The following is a 23,254-nucleotide window of genomic DNA, read 5'->3' as shown; positions in this document are numbered from 1 at the left end:
ATAAAGAGTTAAAGCTGCAAAGGCCTTGCAAGAGAGAGAAAGGCCTTGTCTTGCTCCTGGGATGGAAGCAGCCTGGCCTCAGCTCGGAAGTTTGCACCCTATGGACAAAGACTTGTATGCTAGCAGATTCAGGCAGGCTGCTCATGAGATTAGACTCACACCAAAGAAGTTCCCAGAGGACTGTCTCTCGTAGGAGGGACCCTGTGGCTACATAGAGAACCCCTCTCCCTGATGGACTGACCAGAGAACAAACCCCTTACCCTGCCCCCTGCCTGTGCTGTTGGTTGGAAAGAGGGAAGGGGGTGAGCAGAGAAAGAGTTTGTAGCAGAAGAATTGAGTTGATGGATTGACTAAAAAAAAGAAACCGCATACCCTGCCCCCCACTTCCCCCCAGCTGTTGGTTGGAAAGACGGAGACGGGTAAGTGGAGAAGCAGTGTCTTAAGAGGAGGGGGATGAGTGAAGAAATGGTGTCTTAAAAGTTATTTTTACTACTCACTTATCCTCCGACTCTGTTAGGTTAATAAATCCTTCCTTCCTTCCTTCCTTCCTTCCTTCCTTCCTTCCTTCCTTCCTTCCTTCCTTCCTTCCTTCCTTCCTTCCTTCCTTCCTTCCTTCCTTCCTTCCTTCCTTCCTTCCCCCCTTCCCTCCTTCCCTCCTTCCCTCCTTCCCTCCTTCCTTCCCTCCTTCCTTCCCTCCCTCCTTCCTTCCTTCCTTCCTTCCCTCCCTCCTTCCTTCCTTCCTTCCTTCCTTCCCTCCCTCCCTCCCTCCCCACCCTCTCCTTGCCCACACTCCCTCCATCTTCTCCTTATTTTTTTCCCTCCCATTCTCCTGCTTCCTTTCTCTCAAGCTCTTCTCATCCTGCTCTCTCAGCTGTCTCTGCTGTCTTTCAGCTAGAGTCCAGGGACAATGAGGGCCAACAGCTACTAAATCAAGGTATCCTCATCAAAAATCAAATTGGTCTTGTAAGTAATTACTTCCCAAGATGGAGCCATTTTTGTTTACTCTTCCTTTTACACTTCATGGTATTAGCATTGTTTCATCCTTTGCAGAGGTGGGTATGGGTTTACAATTCTTGCTGTAATCCATTTTGTTTTCCAGAGAAAGTATGTGGGGCTTTACAGTCTTTATCCTAATACTGTGTATTGTTCTTAAGAGTAATTTGCACAAAGCTGAATTACTAAGAAGTCCAGCACTCCTATAAACTTGTCAAAGTAAAAAGTGTATATGATACTTGGGCTTAGTAAGAATATCCTGTGTAATCCTAGAAGTTATCTCATTGTACCACAAGGAATAAAGTCTCTGAAGATGAATATGCTGTGCATTGTGCCAGAAAAAGCTGTAAAGAAAGTTGGGAGCAATATTCTGATACAATGCATGAAGGATACACAGTGCACTGAAGAAATTATTCCATTCCTCTCTTAAATCAGTAAGACCTGCATGATAATGTTGTACTCTCAGTGGTTCATGCTGCTGCTCAAGGAGAAGCAGAGTCATTCAGAAGAACCATTCTGGAAAGAGAGGATTGTATTTGTAGCCTTTTGCTTAGATACTCTTTATTGTAGGAATGTTTCTAGATGTAATCTGTACTTTTGCTGGCAATAGCCTTGTTTTACTGTTCTTACGGGCTTTTCACCATTAGTTTTCTATTCTACTCTGTTCCATGGCCAACGTAACTGACTATTTGGTTCTGGTAGCTGTGGATAGGACTGTACGTGAGACACTGTCCTTCTGCATTTATGTAGGATTTTTCTATCTTCTTTTCTCACACCTTTTCTTGAAGTTAACAAATTCTTGAATGTGTGTGTTACTGGGATGGCAGGAGTAATTTGAGGAGAGAGCTGTTATTTTAGTTAAGTCACAAGTTTAAAAATAGTTACTGTAGTGCAAAAAGACAAGAAAGAATTGACTCTGCCCTCAATGCAGAAGAGTGAGCATTACTTCACAGAACCACGGAACGCCTCAGGTTGGAGATGCCCTTAAAAGATCATCTAGTTCAACATTTTCTGGGAGCAGGAGCCTTCATGAGATCATCTGGCATGCTGTCCAGTGTTGAAAATCTGCGGTGATGGGGCCTCTTCCACATCCCTGGCAGGTGTCTGTGATTGATTGTTCTCACTGTAGAACATGTCTTTCCTACACTGAGATGAAACCTCTCCCAGTGCAGCTTGTACCCAATGCCTTGGGTTTTCTCCATGTACTACCTGGTGAGTAGAGCACCCCCATCCTTTGTAGCCATCTTTAAGTACTCAAGTACTGGCATCCTCTGCTCAAGTTTCCATGAGCCTTCTCCATGTAGAAGAGACTTAACTTTTACAGTCTTACCTTATAGAGCTCTTTCATCCTCTCCAGTCCTTCTTTAGAGGGTCTCCAGCCTGTCCATGTCTTTTTGGAAGGGTGGGGACCACAACTGAACATAGTGCTACAGCTATGGCCTGACAAGCACTCAACAGAATGGGATAATCACATCTCTCCCTGATAGTAATGCCCCTGAGGCTGCAGCCCAGGACATGATTTGCCTGTTGCTGCAGCAGTGCTCTGCTGACTCATGTTTTGCTTGCTGTCCCCCAATACCCCTGGGTCCCTTTCAGCAACACTGTTCCCCAGCCACACGCATCCTAGTCTGTACTGGGCCCTTTGGATATTGTGACCCAGATGCAGGACTTTGTACTTGTCTTTGTTAAGCTTCCTACAGATCTTGCTAGCCCGACCAGATCTCTCTGTAAGATAGCTCTCCCTTCTGACATGTCCACCTCACCACTCAGTTTGGCACAATCAATAGCACATTAGTGAAGGTGCTTTCAATCCTATCATCTGGATCATTTATGAAAATGTTGAGCAGTTTGGGGCTCAGCAACACTCACTGTGGGACCCTATTTGTGACTGGCTGCCACACTGAGTAAAAAACATAGATCACCACCGTTTGTGGCCTTGTTGGCCAGTTTCCTACCCATACTTAAATAAATTGTGCATCACCTTTCCAGAAATGCCTTGTGTCTCTGTTGATGTGTCTTGTTATACTGGTGTATTTTAACCTGTTAAGTTTGAATTCAGTTGAATGACTTGGACACTAACAGTCTATGCTAAATTTCTTCAGATCCTATCCATCAATAACAGTTGTTGGATGCAATTTTTCTTTACACCTTTAGCTAAGATCATGAAGAATAACTGTTTCTTTACAAAGATGGCCAGGAAAGCCTGCAGATGCACCTTAACAGAAAATCAAACTATACATTTCTGTGTTATTCCTTTCAAGTATGACACCAGTGTGAAATGCTTCAGGTTTTTTTTCCTACTAGAAGCCTTCTGAAGTGTTAAGTGAATTTTGGAAGAATACTCACAGAAAATTGACCAGTGCTGGGCTTCAAAATACTTATGATTTGTGTTTTGCTTGTTAGGATGGTTTGGTTGTATCTTGTTTCAATAAAGTCTAGGTCAGTGTCAACAGGAATAGATTGGTTTTGTTTTGTTTTTTGTTTGTTTGTTTGTTTGTTTGTTTAACTTACTTTGCTAATGTGAAGCTCATAATGTAACAGGTTATGCCAGCAGTGAGATCAGGAAAAAACATTGATACAATTTTATCTTTCCTACTCTTGAGGCTGAAATGAAGCAAATTGAATTTTCAGGTCCTAATACTTTTTACAGCTAAATCTTTGTGAGAAGCTGCTGAACCCTGGCTACAGTCCACATGTGCTGCAGTACCCTGTAGCTTACTGCCACAGACATGATCTTGCTCAGGTAGTAGTACCTTCTCTGCCTTTCTTGCTGGGAAAGAGAATGGAGAGGGCAGAGAAAAATCAGTCATTCCCAAGTTCCATCGTTTCCATGGTAGTAGAATATACTTTACAGCCCTTTTATCTTGCCGGCAAACACCTCTTTTGATATCTATCCCTTGACAGGGTGTGGTGACAAAAATTGTGACTTCATAGCATTAAAAATGTCATAGCATTAAAATTGTTCTGATTTGTGGTCTCTACCAGAGTTGATCATATAAATTTCCGAAGGACTCTTGGTTCCCTTGGAACTGCTAAAAATATAAAGTGTTTTTCCATGACAATGCAGGATTGTATTCTATAATCTAAAATAGTATTGTAGAATTATACCAGGTGAGAGGGGGACATGAGGGAGAGACATAGCAAATTTGTTCTTGCTGCTGAACTGATTTGCTTAGATCAGAGAAATTTCTTACGGGTTGCAAATACTCTACGATGTTGCAGACATTTGGAGTGCTACAGAGTTTCTTTGAGTGCAACCCTTCATTAGTATATATGGGGAAGATTACCAAAATGCCAGGTATTTTTCAGAGAGCACTAAACAGGGAGATCTTTGAAACTGCAAAATGCTTAGAAACAAAAGTGCCACTTACTACAGTAGAAAGTGTTAATACAGTAAAAGTTGCCTTCAGATAGGTAAATTCAGTATCTCCAGTAGGAGATAACTTAGGCATTGATATTCAGCTAGAAAGGAGACATGGAAGGGCAGAAATGCTGGAGGATAACTTGAGTTAAAAGTTTGAGTACATTTCACACCGAAACCCTCCAGACACAATCCTCCTCCAACCATAGAAAAATGACAGTACTAGGAGTATTCCTCCCTCATATGCTTACATATTTCTAAAATGTTTATTTGAAATGGTGCATTTGAACAAGGCTTGGAACACTGTAAACCAGTGTATTCTAAAATTCCTTGTGGATGCATTTGTAGGGTTGTCTGTGGAGATTTTTTGCTTGATTTTTAAGCTACAAAACTTGTTGCCACCAGCTGCCAAGTATTCTATATAACTAGGAGACATGTTTTCACAAGAAATGTTATTTTTCTTTCTTTTTGTTTTTTAGCATTGTAATTTTTTCTTTTTGCAAGCATTGTATTACTCATTTTAGTGACACCTTAGAGACAGATTGAGAGGTGAAAGATTTGTTGACAAAACATTGGCAATGAGGTTTAGGATGTCCAAAGAAGCAGAAAACCCATTAATATACTGGTTTCTTGGCTGTATTTTTCTGTGTATTAAATATTTTCCATTAAAGAGACCATTTTTGTTGAAAGCCAGGATGTTCTCTAGACTATACTGAATGTTTGCATTCAAATTATGGCGTGTCTAGTGATCTGAATCTTTAGTGTTCTTTGCTTCAGAAGTCTCCAAAGGCATTGTTTTTTCCTGGATCTCTCATGGAGTTTGGACATGTTTTGTCATCTGTAACACATATGGATTTCTCTTTCAAGTCCCCATAAGCTAACGTCCTAAATGAGCTGACTATTAGAGGCTGAGAGTTCCTTTTGTTACTCCTGCATTGTGCAGAGACCTTAATAGTGGGCTGGTTTTGTCAGAACATTCAGGCAGTGTGTGCAGTTTGAATCTCTGTGCTCTTCTCCTTTAAATAATGAAAGGTATTAATTGCTGAAGAGACAGTTCAGTATGGACTAGTTACGGATTGATACTTTAGATGTGTCCTTTAGTCTTCCATTATTTTAATTGAGACAGCACCTAGAGTTCTCAAGGTTATTCATTACTGACTGATCCAGATGATAAACATTAGGATACATGAGTGGCATCCCACAGCCAGCTTTCTCTGTTCTCCTGGTCAATTAATTTGGATTAATTTAGAAGTTGGCTGAACTAGCTGGATTGTCATGGTCATATTATCAGTAGCTGCCTGATCCCTGGCTGCTGCCTTTCTTGTGGCCTGGAGATGCTGTGGGCACTGTGTGTAGAATGAGGAGAGGAACACACAAAGGCATTACCCTTAGCTGTTCAAATCTTGTCCCTGGCCAAAGCAAGAGGAAAGAATGATGATGTGCTTGAAGACCTAAGTTGTTGCCTTAGGATCAGAGTGGCCAAGTAGTCCAACTGCTTGTGCTCAGTCATTCTAGTGCTCTGTCTGCAACAACACGTGTGAATGTTTTCACCAGCTCTGAAATAAACCCAATTATTCTGCTGTTGAATCCCACTACAGTTTAACTTTGTGGATACAGTGTACTTTTGTTGCCTTCTCTAAATTGCACTGCTGCATTATACTGTGAAACTGTCCAAGTTTTTCCTCCGAAGATAGGTGTCTATATTATCTTGAAAGGTGAAGTGAGTGCTGAGAGATTCTGTAAGTAAAGATATTTTATAAGTAGAAAACAGTTTGCTATTTTTGTCATACCAGAATACAGAAAGAATTGTATCATTGACCTGGGGACTCATTTATATGGTCTATCAATTGCATTTTTTAACTCTAGAAAATTGTTTAAAAATGTCTGTTTGTCTGTCTGATTTAAAAGTTGTTTCCTCTGTTTATTCAGTTGTCATCTGACTATTGCAAATACTAGTTTTACTACAAATACTGTTTTTACTCATATCAGCATGAAAACCACTAAGACTGAGTGAACTGCACTTTGTTTAATCATTGTCAACAAAATCAGTTATTAAACACAGAGCTGGTTATTTACACAAGCTCACTGAAGACTAAAATAGTTATGCAGAAGCAGGGAGCAGTCTAGTTCACTCCTAAATCTCAGTTTCTTTGCCTAAGCAGCAAGGGAAATAGTTTCCTGTGAACTGAATGTATATTTTTCAGTCATTCATGCCTGCTGTTCTTGACTTTAAAACTTTGCTTTCATGACCTGTTCTTCCTTCTACTGAAAGCCTTGGGAATTTCGATCTTGACTTCACTGGAAAACAGGGCTGTATCCTAGTTATTTTTATTTAAAGAATATAAAATTTAATGGTTTATGAAAAATACTGTGTTCTGCAGCTTACTTAGTCATAAGTGACTAATTAACATGTTGCAGAAGTGCTAGCCATGTTAAATTTTTATTACTTGGAACAAGAGTAGAAATAAAAACTGGGAGGAGTGGAACAGATTCTCAGATCAGGATTTCAGTGTAAAACATTTCTAGTCTTTGCCAGTGTGTTCTTTTGGGAACTGATGATGTAAAGTATTTTGATGGGGAGAGGAAAAGGTTCTGCTTATTATTCCAGTGAAATAGTTTTTTCCTGCCTTTTGTCTGAAGGGGTAAATATCTGAATTTGGTGTGAATTAGTCTCAGCAGATTTATTTTGAGGAAATTGGATAGGTGCCAACCCAGCATCATTTGTTTGAGTTGGCACCTCAGGAGAGGGAGGACAATCAAAGTGCAGAAGACCTTTTCACTTCCATTTGCATCTGACTCTTGTCACCCACCAAAATACGTCAATGTGGCAATTTGGACCATGTAGGTTACATTAGGGCAGACGTTTCTTGGGATGCAGTGGACCCAGCTGAGCTAAGTGGCTGTGACAGGAATGCAATGTATTGCTCCTGTGAGCCTAAGAATGTGGTATTCTTTGGAGAATGTTATGTTAGTGAGCTTTGCAAAGTTTTCCAAGAGCACAATTTCTCTGTTGTTTTGTACAATGTTGCTGACTATGGGCAGCAGTGTATTCTGACAATTTCATTTGAATTGAATTGAATTTGAATTGAATTTGAATTGAATTCATTTTCAATTCTGACATTTTATGCTCTTTACAAGGAGGGTGCAAACTGTGTCTATCTGTTGAATGGGTTAGGAAGCTTTGTGAAGACTACTGAAGTCCTCTCTTCATCTTACCATTCAGGTTCTCTGGAAAGGCACTGTACGGCCAACAGGAGACAAAGCTGTCTTGAAACTGCTTAATGGAGACTTTGACAATTAGAATAAAATATATTAAGGCACAGAACCATCTAAGCATTAGGTGAACTACTGTAAGACTTTGTTGCAGTGACAGTTGCTATGCTTACACCTGACATACACATCACAGGATATATAGAGGTGGCAAGAATAAACTTCATTAGTTTGTCATTGCATTAACAATCAGTTTTCTAAAATGAAGTGGAGATCTCTGAATACCCCTTGTGTGGTGAAATAATGGTAAAGAGTGGAGGAACTGCAATGTCTTTTCTGAGTTTGCCTGAGAATGAACCCCTCTGTTTTTGTTACCAGGAATTCTGCAGCAGTGGGTCACGGCTGTTTCTGCTACGCTCTGATGCGTTCAATTCCAGTTGCTGTCTACATTGTTTTGGTAACAGGTCTGCGCTACCACCTGTTCATATGGAGCGTCTTCTCACCAAAGCTACTGTATGAGGGAGTGCATGTGTTCATCACAGCTGCTGTCTGCCTGTTCTTCACAGCAATGGATCAGAACCACTCTTACAAAGTGCAACACTGAAAATAACTGCATCGTATGTGGTTCTGCGTTGCAATGTCCAGCGTGCCGCTGGAATGGAAGAAGGAAAATAATGGCTTTAAATTGTTGTGCAGATTTTGAAGAGTAAATTGTTAAAAGAGTTGTTTATTTTAGTCAAGATCAGGGTTTGAAGGGTCTGTCTGGTGTTAAAACTGAGTTTGTATTTAAAATGTTGAATTGAAATAAACTGTTTTTTCATGGATACCTTTTGTTCTATAGCTGTCATTATAGCACTCTCCAAATAACAGAACGGTGATATTAAATGTTTTGAATTTAAAAATAGACATCTTAATATAAATACAGAGCAATGCCTCATGGGCACTGAAAAAATCTTGTGTGCATACATATTTTTTACCTTCTTAGACTACAGAATCTTAAAAATGTGCAGGATTTCTTGGTGCTGTTCACCAGATCTTGGATCCATTAGCCTCAGGGGGTTTTTGTGTTGGTTTTCTTTCTATTGGATGCATTGAAATTGTTATTAAATTATTATTGTATAAACATCCCATGTAAGAGGTTTTGTTTGTTTTGCATAGGCAACAAGCATTTCTATTTAAAAGCAGCGTTTTCATTGTAAGATGAGTGCAGCCATTATTTGTAATGGATTTCGATCTGCACTTCAGACACTGAATAAGAAACACTTATGGTCTAACAATGTAATGAATCTTCTGTGGAGTCCATTCACTGCTAAAATGTTGTTTCTTCTTATCAGTGTATAAATGTTAAATCAGGTCAGTGGCAGCCACGCTGAACATTCATCATGTTTCCCACATGTGAGTAGAGAGTTGTGAGCAGTGAACAGGAAAACAGTTTAATGGACTAAGTTACCAGCAAAATAAAAGGTGTAAAAGGTGTGTTTACAGTTTGTATCACTATTCCCCTAGTGACTTGTCTAGCCATCTTACTTGAATGTGCTGTAATTAATTTCTAACAATATTGTTTTCCTTGCTTCTGTCAGGAAGATACATGTTAATGACTATACTGTCTATCAGTATTCATGTGGCGTATTTTTTCTTCACAGTTTTGTCCATGTTAGTAGTTAATTTGAGTTAGTCTAAATGTATTCAAGGTGTATCAGAAGAGAAGAATACAGAAAACTTTTAACTTTTGTTATAAATATGGAAAAAGAAAGCTTTCAAGATTCATATAGCTGACAGCACAGTTGATTGTTAGAATTGCTGATGCACTTTTTATCTCATGTTTCAGATAATGCAAATCTCAAGATATAGGCCTTTAGTTTTTATACATTAATAATAGGCCATCTGGATTGCTAATAATTAATTTTTTTTCAATTATAAAACAAAATTTTCAATACACTGGCAATGTATTGCTCTTTACCTGGGGGAGAGACTACTGGATCTTAATGTCATTTACTGTGACCTGCTGGAAGATTGAAAATTAAACACTTTTAATAAATCACTTTTTACTGCCAATTATAATTATTTGAAACAGTTTGTGTTTGTGAATGTGCATCTACCGTTTTCATAATTCTCAATATTTTTCTGGTTACCTTCTGGCTAGCAACCATGTCAGCATTATCAGCATATTTTCTGTTTACTTATGTGATTAATTCATAAGCAGTCCTCCCTAAGATTCATACAGAGCATATTTATAAGATACTTGACTCAGAGAGAAAGGGTGCTAATAAAGACATAGAAGGGGTAGAGCAGAGGTTGTTTCTGGTGTACAGAATCCTAAAACAATGTGGGATGACATTCACATGATCTTTTATTCCTTCCTTCTTTTTTTTTTTTTTTTTTTACTTCTAGTAGATCTCTTTTATCAAATAGTGAAATGTAAACTATTGTGTGTATATTGAGATTGCATTTTTTCAGATTACTTAGTTAAATAATCAGTGTCCCCCTTCTCCTCTTAAGTTGAAAGATGTCCAGATTGGATCCAGAATAAAATAAATGGCCTGGGAAAACTGTTATTTAAGTCTTCAAGACCAAGAAAGGAAGGAAGGAGAGACTGCATCTCTGTCTCAAATGAGTTTGCATGATGTATGAAAGAAACATTGTGCTTTCAGCTTCAGAATCCATGTCCTTATTCTTTTTCACCCTTTCCTTTTGGGTGTAGGCAAATGAATTAATATTTTAGCTTCATCAGCCTATAGGCTCTAGCAATGCAAAGCCGAGGCAGCAAAGGAATGAGTTGGTTCTTGCTGCAGGCAAACAGGCTTTGACTGGGGGATTATGTTATAATAATTTTATCTTAAATCAATGTAAAGTTTTGGCATTTGATCTGAATGTACAGAGAACGCAAATGCCTGAGTACAAATTCCTATCTCACTGGTTAGTTGTTCCACCTCCCTTCTTGTCATGTTCAACGTGTTGCAAACCCTCAGACAAGGAGACAAGAGACATGGGAAGCAGGAATGCTACTGGGCATGTTTTTTGCCATTCTGAGCATACCAGTTTCTCCTGTCCAAGTCATCTGTAGTCCCTGCTCCAGTGTGGGATCAGCCTGGACTGCAGCTTCCTCGGTAGCACCCTGTGCACAGACTCAGACTCCTCCTTAAATACCTTCTGAGCAGGGATGTTTGCTCTGTTTCGATAAAGTTTTGCCATGTTAAATAATTCCTCTCAGCACCTTCACTGCTGGTCAGAGATTCAGCCAATTACTGTGGTCTTTAGCTTGCTCTGCTGCATTTCACTAGGTCACCATCAGTCAGCACAGCTCAAAGCTTGTAACTGATGTCCAGTATGGTCTCACAAATTCACAGTAGTAAGCTGTGAGCTTGAGCTTCATATAAATGAATTCAGGTTTAAGAAAAAAATATTGAATCTATTAACACTTCAAGTAGTATATATCTGTGTTTCTGCTCTGTAGGGAAAAAAACCTCTGTTTTCCTTGGCTCTACAGAAGCCAGCAGAAAATCAACAGCATGCACCCCAGCCTTTCCAGCAGGCAGGGCACGTGTGCTAGGCCCCTGTTCCTCCGTGGTTCTCTCTGTAGGGGTCAGGGGAGTTTCTGGAATCCCTCGCATAAGGCATTTGCAAACTAAACAAGGTTTAGGTCCCCAGCTGCACAGTTGCAGGGAGAGGGGCCACAGTTGCAAGTTTCCATGAAGGGCTTCCTCTGAAAAACCAATGTTTCCCTGAGTGCTGCACCAGTGGAAGGAGGGGAAAGGAGCTGCAGCCCCACTGGTCAGTGGGACAGGAGAGGGAGCTGGCCAGTGTTGTTATAGGGCTCCCACTCTCCTATGAAAGAGTGTGATCAGGATGGTTTTGACACTAGCATTGCACCGTCTAACAGCAGTAAGGAAAGTCTGAGAAATAGCTGGCCATAGCTGGCCGTCAGCCTCTCCTCAGTCCACAGGCAGATAATATAGAGGGAGACTGTTTGCCAAGAACTGGATGGAGGGAAAGTGACTGAGAGGGAATTTGCAGGACAGCATGTGCTTGGCCCATTCAATGGTACCTGATTTCTGTTCATAAGAGATGACAGACTGTGGAAAAGGGAAGGGCACTGGATGCTGGACTACTTTAGCAAGGCCGTCAGCAGGATGTGCTTGGTGGCCACATGTTGAGCTATAGATGAGTGTGCTTGGAGGTGGGCTGGATCTCTGGGCTCCAGGGGTTGACTTCAGTGGACCGATATTCCTTGATTGGCTGAGAAGTTGTAATGGGAGGAAGTGGAGGAAGAATGGGCTGCTGACAATCTGCATTATAGCCTGGGCTCCTCCCTGGCTGGTAATGGTGCAGGATGGTGCCCATGGGCTGGTGAGCAGCCCTGACAGCCTGATCCTGTTACCCAGCTCATCAGTATTCAAGGAATAAGCACACACAGGAACACACACACACACATGCATATGTGTCTGCATGGACAGTTTATCAGGACCTGGCCCAGACCCCAGTGGCCTGCCCTGCTGCTGTCACCCAGACAAGGGAACCCCAGCGGTCTTCAGCTTCGGTTGCTGGTATCCCGACCTCTTACGAGTGAGTCCAGCTTGAAGTTCACCGCTGTTCACACTCATTTACCGAGAGGAGAGGATGTGCTCACAAAGAAGTAGGATTTAATGAGAGGATGGGGCACTCAGCAGTGATGAAGTGAAGGACTGCCACAGAGAAATACACACACTAGAAGCCTGTTTATACTGAGCCAGCACTTTAATACACATTTTCCTCTGCTTTCCCATGTTTATTCCTTTCTGAGCTATCTTGGTCCTTCCTTTTCTCCTCCTTTTGTCTCTTCCCTAAATATTACATAATGACTTGCATGTTCCATCAATCCCCTTAAACACATGCCATAAGTTTACCGAATCCCAAAGTGCTTTTCCCTGTGCATCCCATGAGTCGGGTGCTCCTACAGGCAGTAAATTCCTTCAGTCTGCACAGTTTTCAGGGGGAGGAGTTCCTTTTTTCCACTAATCCTGGTGTGCTTCACACCAGGAACAATTGTCCAGTCATCTAAATAAATTACTATAACTTGCTGATTGAGCAGTTAGGTTAGCAGAGAGCCTCAGCATGTCCTTGCCCATCTGACCTTTGTGCAATCATGATCAGTCTTTTATCACCTAAGTTCACAGTGTTTTGTGCCTTGTTTCTGCTCGGGGATGAGGAAGCATCAGAGACCTTTTGGCAGCAGTCAGCTTCAAGGAGGGAAGGCATGGAGATAATGGAGGTGAATTCCTCTTGGAAGGGCACAGGGGGAGCCTCCAAACCAACAGGCACAAGCTGCAGTACAGGAGATTTCCAGGAGATCAGGGGACTCTTTTCTTAGCTGGGTGTGTTTCATGTGGGAATGGGGCCCAGACCTCCATCGTGGGAAGTCTTCTAGCATTGGAGCAGCCTCATTTAGTTGTCCCTGCTGTGGGCTGAAGACTGTGCTGTGTGAACTCCAAAGATCTGTTCCAGCCAGCATTTGTCCAGGATTCTGTGGGTTTATTTTTTTGAAATTGTCTCTGCAATTTCTTATGATTTCACAGGTTACTTCCTGAAGTCAGAAAGCTTTGTCATTGATTAAAAAAAAAACAACCACAACCCCCCCGCCAAAAAAACAAGAAAAAAGAAAATGTCTCTGTCCTTTTTTTAAAAATAGATAAACATGACAGCTGAAAACTGTTGTTAATTTTGGTTTTATTTTATGTAGCCTTGAATTTACACCTTAGTTGCAATGTCACCTCCCCTTAGCCATTCTCACTTCAGTGCCTCCCTAGCCTGAGGATTCCCAGACTCCATGACAGGAGGTATCCTATTCTGCCATTGCCTCTGTTATGATTCAGATGGTTCCCCAAAATGTTCAGCTTGCCTATCAGGCCTGAAGTGAAAACTGGCCTTGCTGTGATTTCTGCAGGTCCAAAGATTACTAGCTTTCTGAAGTTGTTTTTCTGTTTTCAGGTTGAGATATAAGCCTGTGGAGATTAATTCCTTTGTTTTGCCTGATGGAGGACAGAGGGTCATCCCAAAGGACCTGTTGCCTCTCCACATTTGATGAAAAGCTTGGGTTGCCGTGAGGACTAGCCCTGTTCCTTCAGCATCTGTGTCTCCCATTCAGTGTAACTCTGTTGTCCTCCCCACCTGCAGGGCACAGAGAACACATTTTCAGTGGTTAAGGTGTGTTGCTGTTGAGCCGCTAGCAGAGAAGTAGAAACCCAGGTTCTCAGGCAAGAAAAGAGAGACTTTATTATTTTGATTTCCATATATATAGACTTTTCACAGGTTACCCAGATTGGTCAGTCAAAAACCTCTCCCTAGGCCTAATTGGCCAGGCCTGAACTGCCCAAATCTTGAGACCCTGTTTGCAAAAACATCCAAACTTTATCTTTGTTTATAAAATGCAGCAAAATGTTCTCATGAGAAAGACCTGTGCTAGTCACAAAGGTGTAACTCAGTGGGATGTTCAATCTGTTGCTCAAAGCACCACTGTTTTTGCATGACATTGTCACCTGAGGAATTAAGGGTTCCAGCCACTAGACATGGGATTAAGCATCATACTTAGTGTCAAGATGAACTGTACTATACTATACTATACTATACTATACTATACTATACTATACTATACTATACTATACTATACCAAAACTGTAATCACCTATACCTTTTTTAGACCTCTGATTTTACCACTGCAGTGTGTTGTATTTGCTGATGTCTGTTGCAAAGACTGCTGGTGATGCAGAGCCTGACACAGCCCCACTCTCACAGCAAATGTGCACCCAGTACTGCATGTTGGTGTATGGCTCACCAGCAGGAAGAAGTGACGTCCCAAACACTCAGAAGATGCTGCATCTGTTACCCTGAGAGCTTCAAGATAGGAAGATTTGAGCTCCACTTTTCCTAATAGAAAAAACACCTTGAAAGCTGCTATCTTTGGAGGCTGAAGGACTTCCCAAAATAGCCCTACTTGGCTTTAAGCTTTTGCTTACCTGCAAAGGCTGTTTGTATGGGGCAGTCCCCTGAAAAGGCTGAGTCTGTGGTCACAGGGACAGCACTGGAGAGCGGTGCAGTGTCTGCAGTTGCTCAGGCTTGCTGATTTGGCAACAGCTAGTTTGTCCCCATTGATGTACAGCAGTTGTGGAGCAGGGTTAGTCTGTATGTCTTTGGGTGGCTGAGCACAAGGTCAGATTAAAGAAAATGTGCTGCTTATCATACCTTGAGCTATGGAAATCAACATCTTACTCTCTGTGGAGAAAACAAAAAGTGGGATTTAAAAAGAAAAGGGACAAACAGATGCACTGGTTTCAGTTCTGCCTCTGTCCCTGCATGTTTGCTGTAGAGTCCCAGAGGTGTGTGGCTGGTGAAAAACACAATGTGTGGGGACAGAAGGGAAGTTTTGAGGCAATATTTGTTTGTATTGTGGGTAGCTTTTTGTTTTGAATATATGCTTAACAGACTAACATGACTGAAGACAACAGCTCAGAGCAGCAAGTGACTTAGGAGTGGGTGAGCAGCTCCTTAGATTTTGGCTGACAGGAGCTCACCCTACACATCACTGCTCTGGACTTTTGGCAGTGGCACTGACAGCCTAGTTCCTCCACAAAAGCCATGCTGGAGGTGCCTTGTCAGTGGAGTAAGGTCCTTGGTCCTCCCTTTTCACAACTGGGATACAAGGCAGAAGCTGAGAAAAGACCGAGGCCTGTTAGAGAGGATTTCCACAGCTGGAGATGCAGTTATGACTGGGGTTTTGTTGTCCACAGCTCTGACAAAGACTTCTTCTGGGGATGTGGACACCTCATTTCTGCTCTGTGTCTTGGCAGAAGGCCTCCAGCATTGCCTGTTTAATGCTGCTCAGCATTGTGCCACAGCAAGTAAGTACTGGCTTCCCTCCTGCTTTGCTGTAAGCTTGGAGGGCAACCCTGTGGAGATCCACCATGGGAGGGAAGGGTGGCCCACAGCACAGCACAGCACAGCACAGCACAGCACAGCACAGCACAGCACAGCACAGCACAGCACAGCACAGCACTTTGTGTTGGCACTTGCACTGAGATGCCTGCATGTGATAAATCTCTGGTGAACAGCAGCATGAGCCACAGCTTTGGTTTACAAAGCACAGTCTGATGTGTGAGGTGTGTGAATGATTAATATGTGGAGAGCCACCCTCCTCTCAGCTGTGTGTTTGTGATTAGAAGCTCCAGCCTGGCAGGTCTGGGTGCACAGAGGCCAGCCTGGGAAATCCCTGTGAGGGCACTGGGGCTTCTTCCCGAGGCTCTCAGTAGCAGACTGAGATGATTCCCAGATGGGATGTGAGGACCACATAAGGGAAAATAGAACTGTGATGAGGGATGTGCAAGGACAAAATAAAGTGAGAGTTATTGGGAGCAACTGGGATGAATTTTTCTGTTGTGGGGTAGTTTTTGCAGGGTGGGCTGTGCTGTCAATCCCATCTGCTCCTTCAGCACATCTCTCAGCAAGCCAAAATGGATCCCTTTTGTGAAAACCCCATAATTAAAAAAAGAGGAAAAACCAAGCAAGCAAAAACCCAAAACCAAACCAAACCCAACCAAGTCCCAAATAGAAAACCCCAAATACAGTAATCAGTTGTCTGACTGGAATCAATAGTTCCACTACATTTAAATTCATAATTGTTGAGTTTCAATATGCTTTCCTTTCAGAGAGTTTCTTTTCAGTCCTTTCCTACTCAGAGAGTTTTGCTGGTGGGGGAGAAAGGGGAACAGAAGTAAACAAAATGTATGTGACGTTATTTGTACTGCTGACCCGTTTGAATCAAACCTGGAGCAAAAGAGAGGTCATAAGATATTCTGAGTTCCTATATCTCTTGGCTAAACATCCACAGTGTCTCATGTACCAAGTTCTCAAGGCAGTACCTTGCCTTCAGCAAGGCTTTTGACACTGTCTCACATAACATCCCCATAGGTAAGCTCAGGAAGTGTTGGTTTGATGGATGGACAGTGAGCTGGATCAAGGACTGGCTGAATGGCAGAGCTCAGATGGTTGTGATCAGAGGAGTAAAACCCAATTGGAGGCCTGTAGGAGTGGCATTTGGCATTCCCCAGGGATCAGTAGTGGGTCCAGTCTTACTCAGCTGGTTTATTAGCAGTTCCAGTGAAGGGATAGAATGAACTCTAAGCCAGCTTGCAGATGATACAAAACTGGGGGGAGTGGCTGACACACCTGAAGGCTGAGCTGCCACTCATTAGGACCTTGATAGGCTGGAGAGTTGGGCAGAGAGAAACCTGATGGGGTTCAACAAGGGCAAGTTTAGGGTCCTGCACTGGGGGGAAAAACCCCAGGCAGCAGCACAGGCTGGGGCTGACCTGCTGGAATCAGCTCTGCAGAGAGGGATCTGACGGTCCTGGTGGACAACAAGCTGTCCATGAGGCAGCACTGCCCTCGCAGCCAGGAGGGCCAGTGGGATCCTGGGGGGCATCGGGAATAGTGTGGCCAGCAGGTCAAGGGAGGTGATTGTCCCCCTCTGCTCAGCTCTAGTGGAGCCACATCTGGAGTGCTGTGTCCAGGTCTGGGCTCCTTAGTACAAGGAAGACAAGGAGCTACTGGAGAGGGTCCAGTGGAGGCTACAGAGATGCTTTGGGGTCTGGAACATCTCTCTTACAGGAGAGAGACAGAGAGAGAGAGAAAGAGAGATTGTAAGAGCTGGGCCTGTTTAGTCCAGAGAAGACTGAGAGGAGATCTCATTAACACACACAAATATCTCCCAGCTGGATGCCCTGAGGATGGCGCCAGATTCTTCAGTGATGCCAGCAACAGGACAAGGAGCAATGGCCATAAACCAAACCACAGGAAATTCCACCTCAACACAAGGAAGAATTTCTTTACATTGAGGGTGGCAGAGCACTGGAACAGGCTGCCCAGGGAGGTCTCTCTGGAGACATTCAAACCCCACCTGGATGAGTTCATGTGTCACCTGCCATGGCAGAGGGGCTTGACTGGATGATCTTCAGAGGTCCCTTCCAACCTTAACAATTCTGTGATTCTGTAAACACTGGGCAGTCAGGACCTAGCTAGTGTCCATTCCACATAATAGCAGCTTGACCAGTCTGTGCACCCAGGCTTTGGCTGAAGAACATGGGTTGAAACGTGTCTTTGCTAGTTCCCCTGATCCTGGAACAATCTTATTTAAGAGCAAAGTGAAGAAGCTCCTACAAGTTCCTTCTTACTCACGCTAAAGAGATGGTTATCTGACAAATGTGCCTCAGTAGCAGAATTTTACTGGGCTTTTGATGAAGGCTGTTTATCTCCAACCCTGGTCAACACCTGCAACTCTGCCTTAGCATCCTTATGGTGGAGTCTGGACAGCTGCTGCTTGTTTTGATTCCTGAGTACAAGTGCAGGATAGAAATGAGTCACCCTTTCCATCTTTCCTCCACACTGCTGCATCTGTCAGGGTATGTGAAGCTGTTTGCACTGGATTCCCATCTCTGCAAAAATGGAACCAAGAGTGTCACACAGCCTGCCTGAGACTTGGACTGTGAGTTGGGAATGAAGGCTTTTTCCTCTTCACTAAATGCTGTAGGGACATTACTGGGAGCTGTCTGCTAGCAGGAAGGACATACAGCATTCTCCTGGCTCACAGATCAGCAGAGACAGACAGACAAAGGTCTAATTTTCCTTCAGCATTTCATGGAAAACTCTTGTGTAGAGCCTGCTTGCTTACCCTAAGGTGAATTTTGCATAGCAGACATGATGCCGAAAGTATACCATGTGCTATACCATGACTAGCAGACAGGTATACACAAACAAGATATTTAAAGCCTGAAACTCAGATGATAAAATACTAGATGATTAGCAAAGTAATTTTACTCCATTTGTAACAAATGGGCTCATTTGCATGAGGAGTGCAATGAACGTAGATTAGATGAAACAAAAGCACAGAGATTGGGCAGTTTTCCTCTTTTGTGCAAAGACTATAATTAGTCTGTATTTTGGTATGTGATGGTTTGAAAATGTCTTAGCTGAATACAGAGCAAGTGTAACTTCCCTGGAAGTGCTTCACCTGCTGTTGGATGCTTAAATCAAATTGCTGGATTCTTTTCATGAGACCAATTAGATTATCTTACATTCTTACATATGGTGTGCCCCCCTCAGTATCCCTCTAAACATACTGTTTCCCTGGAATAGGCTTTTTAATTGAGCCTTGCTCATTACCACTGAAATCAGGGGAGATTTACTCATACTGCCAAGAGAGCCCTAACTTGCAAATCATTTCCAGTTGCCATCATTGAAGTCTTTTACTTGCCTGATGCTGCATTAAGATGTATTAAGTACTCTTAGAAAATAAAGACCAAATCAGTTTAATTCTGCATTTGAAATGTCAGTGTCATGCTGCTTTTATGTAGGCATATGCATATTGAGTATTACTTTCTGAGTGTAATTGCTTTAAGTGCTGTTGATCATGTGAAGAGAATGGTGCATTCTCTAACTCAAGGGTGTGAGAATCAAAAATCCAGATCCTGAAAATGCTTGAGCATGTGGAGAAGGCCTTCTCAAGGGATGACACAGAGAGACAGCTACTCGTGTGTTCAAGGCTGGGGTCTGCCTTTAGCAGACTGATACCACCAGAAGCACTGTGCATCTTGTCCCTGAGCAGTGCTGGTCATTGGAGGGAGAGACTTGGCAGGACAAAAGGAGAAGTGGTGAGAACAGGTGCAGGCAGGAAAAGAGAAGTGTGGATGGAATTTTTGGAATCAGATGGAAGTAGCCAGATGGAACACAGAAAACACCAGGAAGACAAACAAACAGAAGAAAAAGAGGAAGATTGAAATATGTGAATCCAGTGTCAGGCAGTGATCCTTCAACTTATTGGTGGCAACATGAAAAAGCTGGGTTGAAATCTGTTTTTGAGGTGTTGAGGGCTTGTGACTAACTTCAATCCACTCTATTCCTGAACTGAAATGGAAAGAAATCTAAAGGGGGCTTGAAAGCATACGCTGGACGCAATGACCAATGCTAGAAAATTAACCTAGTTTGATGACCAGTAGCAGTTATAAGAATTGCCAACTCAAACTACCTGCTCTTAATGAGCACTCTCCCTCTCCATTTCATGGACCATTTATTCTGTTCCATGCTGGATGATTTCTTATGAGCAGCATCCCACAGTCCAATGCCAGAGTGCTGAGATTTCATAATCGTTACCCTTGCTTGCTGACTAGTAAGCACTTCATGGGATCCTGTCATGATCATCCTTGCAGCTTCAGACATGCACAGAGCTATGTGTCTTCATGTAGTGGAGGTAGAAAGACAGTGAAAGAAAGATGTGGACCAAAGCAGATCCACAAAAACGATCATAGGGCTGGAGCACTTCTCCTGGAGGACAAGCTGAGAGAGTTGTGGTTTTTCAGCCTGGAGAAGAAAAACCTCCAAGAAGACTTACAGCACCATCTGGTACTTAGAGGGAGTTTATAAGAAAGATGGGGACAAACATTTTAGTAGGGCCTGTAGCAATGGTTTTCAAATAAAAGAAGGTAGATTTAGAATTAGGGAAAAATTCTTTACTGTGAGGGTGGTACTCAGAGAAGCTGTAGATGTCCCATCCCCAGCAGCAATCAAGACCAGGCTGGGTGGAACTCCTAGCAATCTCGTCTAGTGAAATGTGTCCCTGCCCATGGCAAGGGGTTTGGAACTAGATGATCTTGGAGATCCCTTCTAACTCAAGCCATTCTATGATTCTGTGATTCTATGATTCTATGAGATTTAGACTAGATACAAGGAAGAAATGTTTCCTGATAAGGGTGGTTAAACACTGGCACAAGTTTGCACTTCTCTGGAAACAATCAAGGCCCAGTTGGACAGGTCTCTGAGCTACTGGATAGTGTTGAAGATATCCCTACTTATTGCAGAGGTCTTGGGCTACAGGATCTTTAAAGATTCCTTACAAGCCAAATCTTTCTGTGATGCTTTGAAGAGCAGGGATAGGATGCAAAAGCTGTAAATGTAATGTACAAATATCCATAGACACTGCACCCTGAGCATTGCTGGAATTGATACAGAGCAATTTCCTTTTTCATGCATGAATGTTTTACAAAACACTCATTTTGTGGCTCCTACTTCACAGAGCTGTTTGCTCCCTCAAGGTAACATCTGATGAAAGGTCCTTCTACAGCTTGTGAATGGAGGAGAGAAGCTTGTTCTAAGAAGGATGAAGCCAAAATTCCAGAAAGTGGTTGAGAATTTATTTTCTTTTAAGAAAAACAGTTTTACTAGTGAAAGAAAAACACAGCAAATTTGTGAATAGGTATATATGTGGAAATCCCTTATTTTCTGAACACAGCCTCTTACAGGAACATGCAAGAACACTGCAAGAGGAAGACAGTATCTGTATTTGCTTGTTTTGCTTGTCTTGCTTGTTTCTGTGTCATCACTTTTAGCTTACAAACGACCTCTACCCTCTCTTGCTTTAGCTACTGCAGCTGCTGAGTCCTTCAGTACTCAGCTGCACACAAGCCAGCCCATGGGAGCACCACTATCATGTGCCTCTTTCAGGGTGCATCTACAACTTTATGCATGCCTTTCTGTGTATATGTTTGTCCATCTGCTGCATTTCATACAGCTATGTTGAGAGAAACTGAATTAGGTTTCAAAAGGGGGAAAATCTCTTTTAGATTGGTAGTGCTGAGCCTCTACTTTCACGGGGCAATTACTGCCTTGTCGGTGTGTAGACAAATGGGGCAGGGGGAAGCTTCTGGGATTCTCCTCCATTAAATGACAAATTAAACTCCTCTCCAAATTAAATGACAGGGATCAAACTCATCCTATTCTGCATGCTTCTCCATAATTGCTGTCCATTTTGTGAAACAACACCTACAAAAACTTGAGTATTTCAGTCTGATAACTGATTATGCTGGCAGCATGCTATGGCCTGGAACCTGCAGCTGGTCCAGCTCTGGTCCTGCAGGAGGAGGGATGAGGAGGGCAAAAGGGGAAGAATTAGCCTATCCTTTCTTTTCCTGTGCAATGTATTCACAGGAAAATGAGCTTCTACCCGCGGTCAGCTTCCCCAGTCCAGGCTGAATTCATAGCACTGATTTGATGATTAAAGTGGAAAACTTGGAGATCAGTCACAAAATGGGACAGAAAACTGGCAGTGGCAGGTCTTTCTCCAGAGCCTTCTGATTAGAGCTTCAACATGATGAGGCCAAGATGAGGGGACAGTTGTTTGAGTCCCTCTAGCTCTAGGCAGTCAGGAGCTTTTACTGAAGTGTGTTTTTACTCTGGTAGTGGTTTGGCCCTGGCTGGATGCCAGGCATGCACCAAAGCTGCTCTCCCACTCTTCTGCAACAGTGGACCAGGGAGAGAAAATATAATAAAAGGTTCATCAGCTTGAGGATATTAATTTAATTTATTATCAGTAAAATCAGAGCAAGATAATCAGAAGTAAAATAAGTCTTAAGAAACATCTTCTTTTCCTCTTCTCCTACCCTTTCTTGGTTCTACCTCCTTTCCCAGAGGTGCAGGGAGACAGGGAATGGGGGTTATGGTCAGTCCATCACATGTTGTTTCTGCTGCTGCTCAGGAACAGCGTGCTCCAGTGTGGTGTCCCTCTCACCAGAGACAGTTCTCCATGAGCTGCTCCAGTGTGAGCCCACCCCATGGGCAACAGTTCTCCATGAACTGCTGCACAGTGGGTTGCTCTTCCGTGGGGTGCAGTGCTTCAGGCACAGCCTGCTCAAGTGTGGGTCCCCACAGGGTCACAAGTACTACCAGAAAACATGATCCAGCTCCTCTCTCTACGGGTCTGCACGTCCCTGCCAGGACCCTACTCCAGCACAGGCTCATAGGTTCACAGCCTCCTCTCAGGCCTCCACCTGCTCCAGTGTGGGGCTCCTCCTTGGGCTGCAGGTGGATTTCTGCATCCCTGTGGATCTCCATGGGCTGCAGGGGCACAGCTGCTTCACCATGGTCTGCACCAGGGGCTGCAGGGGAATCCCAGCTCTAGTGCCTGGAGCATCTCCTGCCTCTCCTTCTGCACTGACCTTGGTGTCTGCATTGCTGTTCCTCTTGCATGTTCTCACTCCTCTGTTCTCTGGCTGCACTTACATCTGTGCAATAACTTTTTCCTTCTAAAATATGTTATCACAGACGCATTACTATCCTTCCTGACTGTCTCTGCCCTGGCCAGTGGCAGGTCCATCCTGGAACCATCTGGCATTAGCTCTGTGAAATATGGGGCCACCCCTGCAGTCCCTGCACTACCAAAGCCTGTCCACACAAACCCAACACACCTCCCTTCTCTCTTTTCCTTTGTATGAAACAGCTGAGTGTCCATTGGAGCTGAGGTCCCTCCCTCAGTTAATGAGCTGTTTTCCTCTGTGTGCTGTGAATATTTACATGACTTATGCAAGCTGGAGAACTGCGTGGGAAAACAAGGAGCACTGCCCTCAGCACAGTTTGCCGTGTGACCTGCATGGAACAAGGTGAGATGTCCCTGTGCACAAAGACAATTTCTGCAGGTCAGATCTGGAAAGAACATGACTTCTTGTAAAGGCAAGGCTTGCAGGGGAGAAAATAAATTTTATTAGGTAAGGCAAAAATCAGGCAAATCCTTCTTGCATACATGTGTACACAAAGAATATGCATGTGAAGCAAATATCAGTGATAAAAAGTAGGAAACCCCTGTACCACCTCCCAGAAACCCCAACTAATAACATTTCC

The 23,254-nt window shown here is 43.0% G+C and overlaps 1 protein-coding gene across 1 annotated transcript in view; it reads left to right on the top strand.

Annotated features, from left to right (window-relative positions):
• The window catches only part of PIGG (phosphatidylinositol glycan anchor biosynthesis class G (EMM blood group)), an 82,627-nt gene extending 73,002 nt beyond the window's left edge, over window positions 1-9,625 (top strand). Inside the window, exon 13 of the mRNA XM_085041835.1 lies at window positions 7,943-9,625. Within this exon, the coding sequence (XP_084897961.1) occupies window positions 7,943-8,168 (226 nt within the window). The 3' untranslated portion in view covers window positions 8,169-9,625. The remainder of the gene's footprint in view (window positions 1-7,942) is intronic.
• Window positions 9,626-23,254: the final 13,629 nt, after the last annotated feature.

The sequence above is a fragment of the Lichenostomus cassidix genome, chromosome Z (assembly GCF_008360975.1).
Source record: "Lichenostomus cassidix isolate B80296 chromosome Z, HeHo_3.0, whole genome shotgun sequence".
NCBI classification, from domain to species: domain Eukaryota; kingdom Metazoa; phylum Chordata; class Aves; order Passeriformes; family Meliphagidae; genus Lichenostomus; species Lichenostomus cassidix.
Note: the sequence above shows the minus strand (reverse complement) of the source record. Positions and strands in the feature narration are given on the sequence as shown.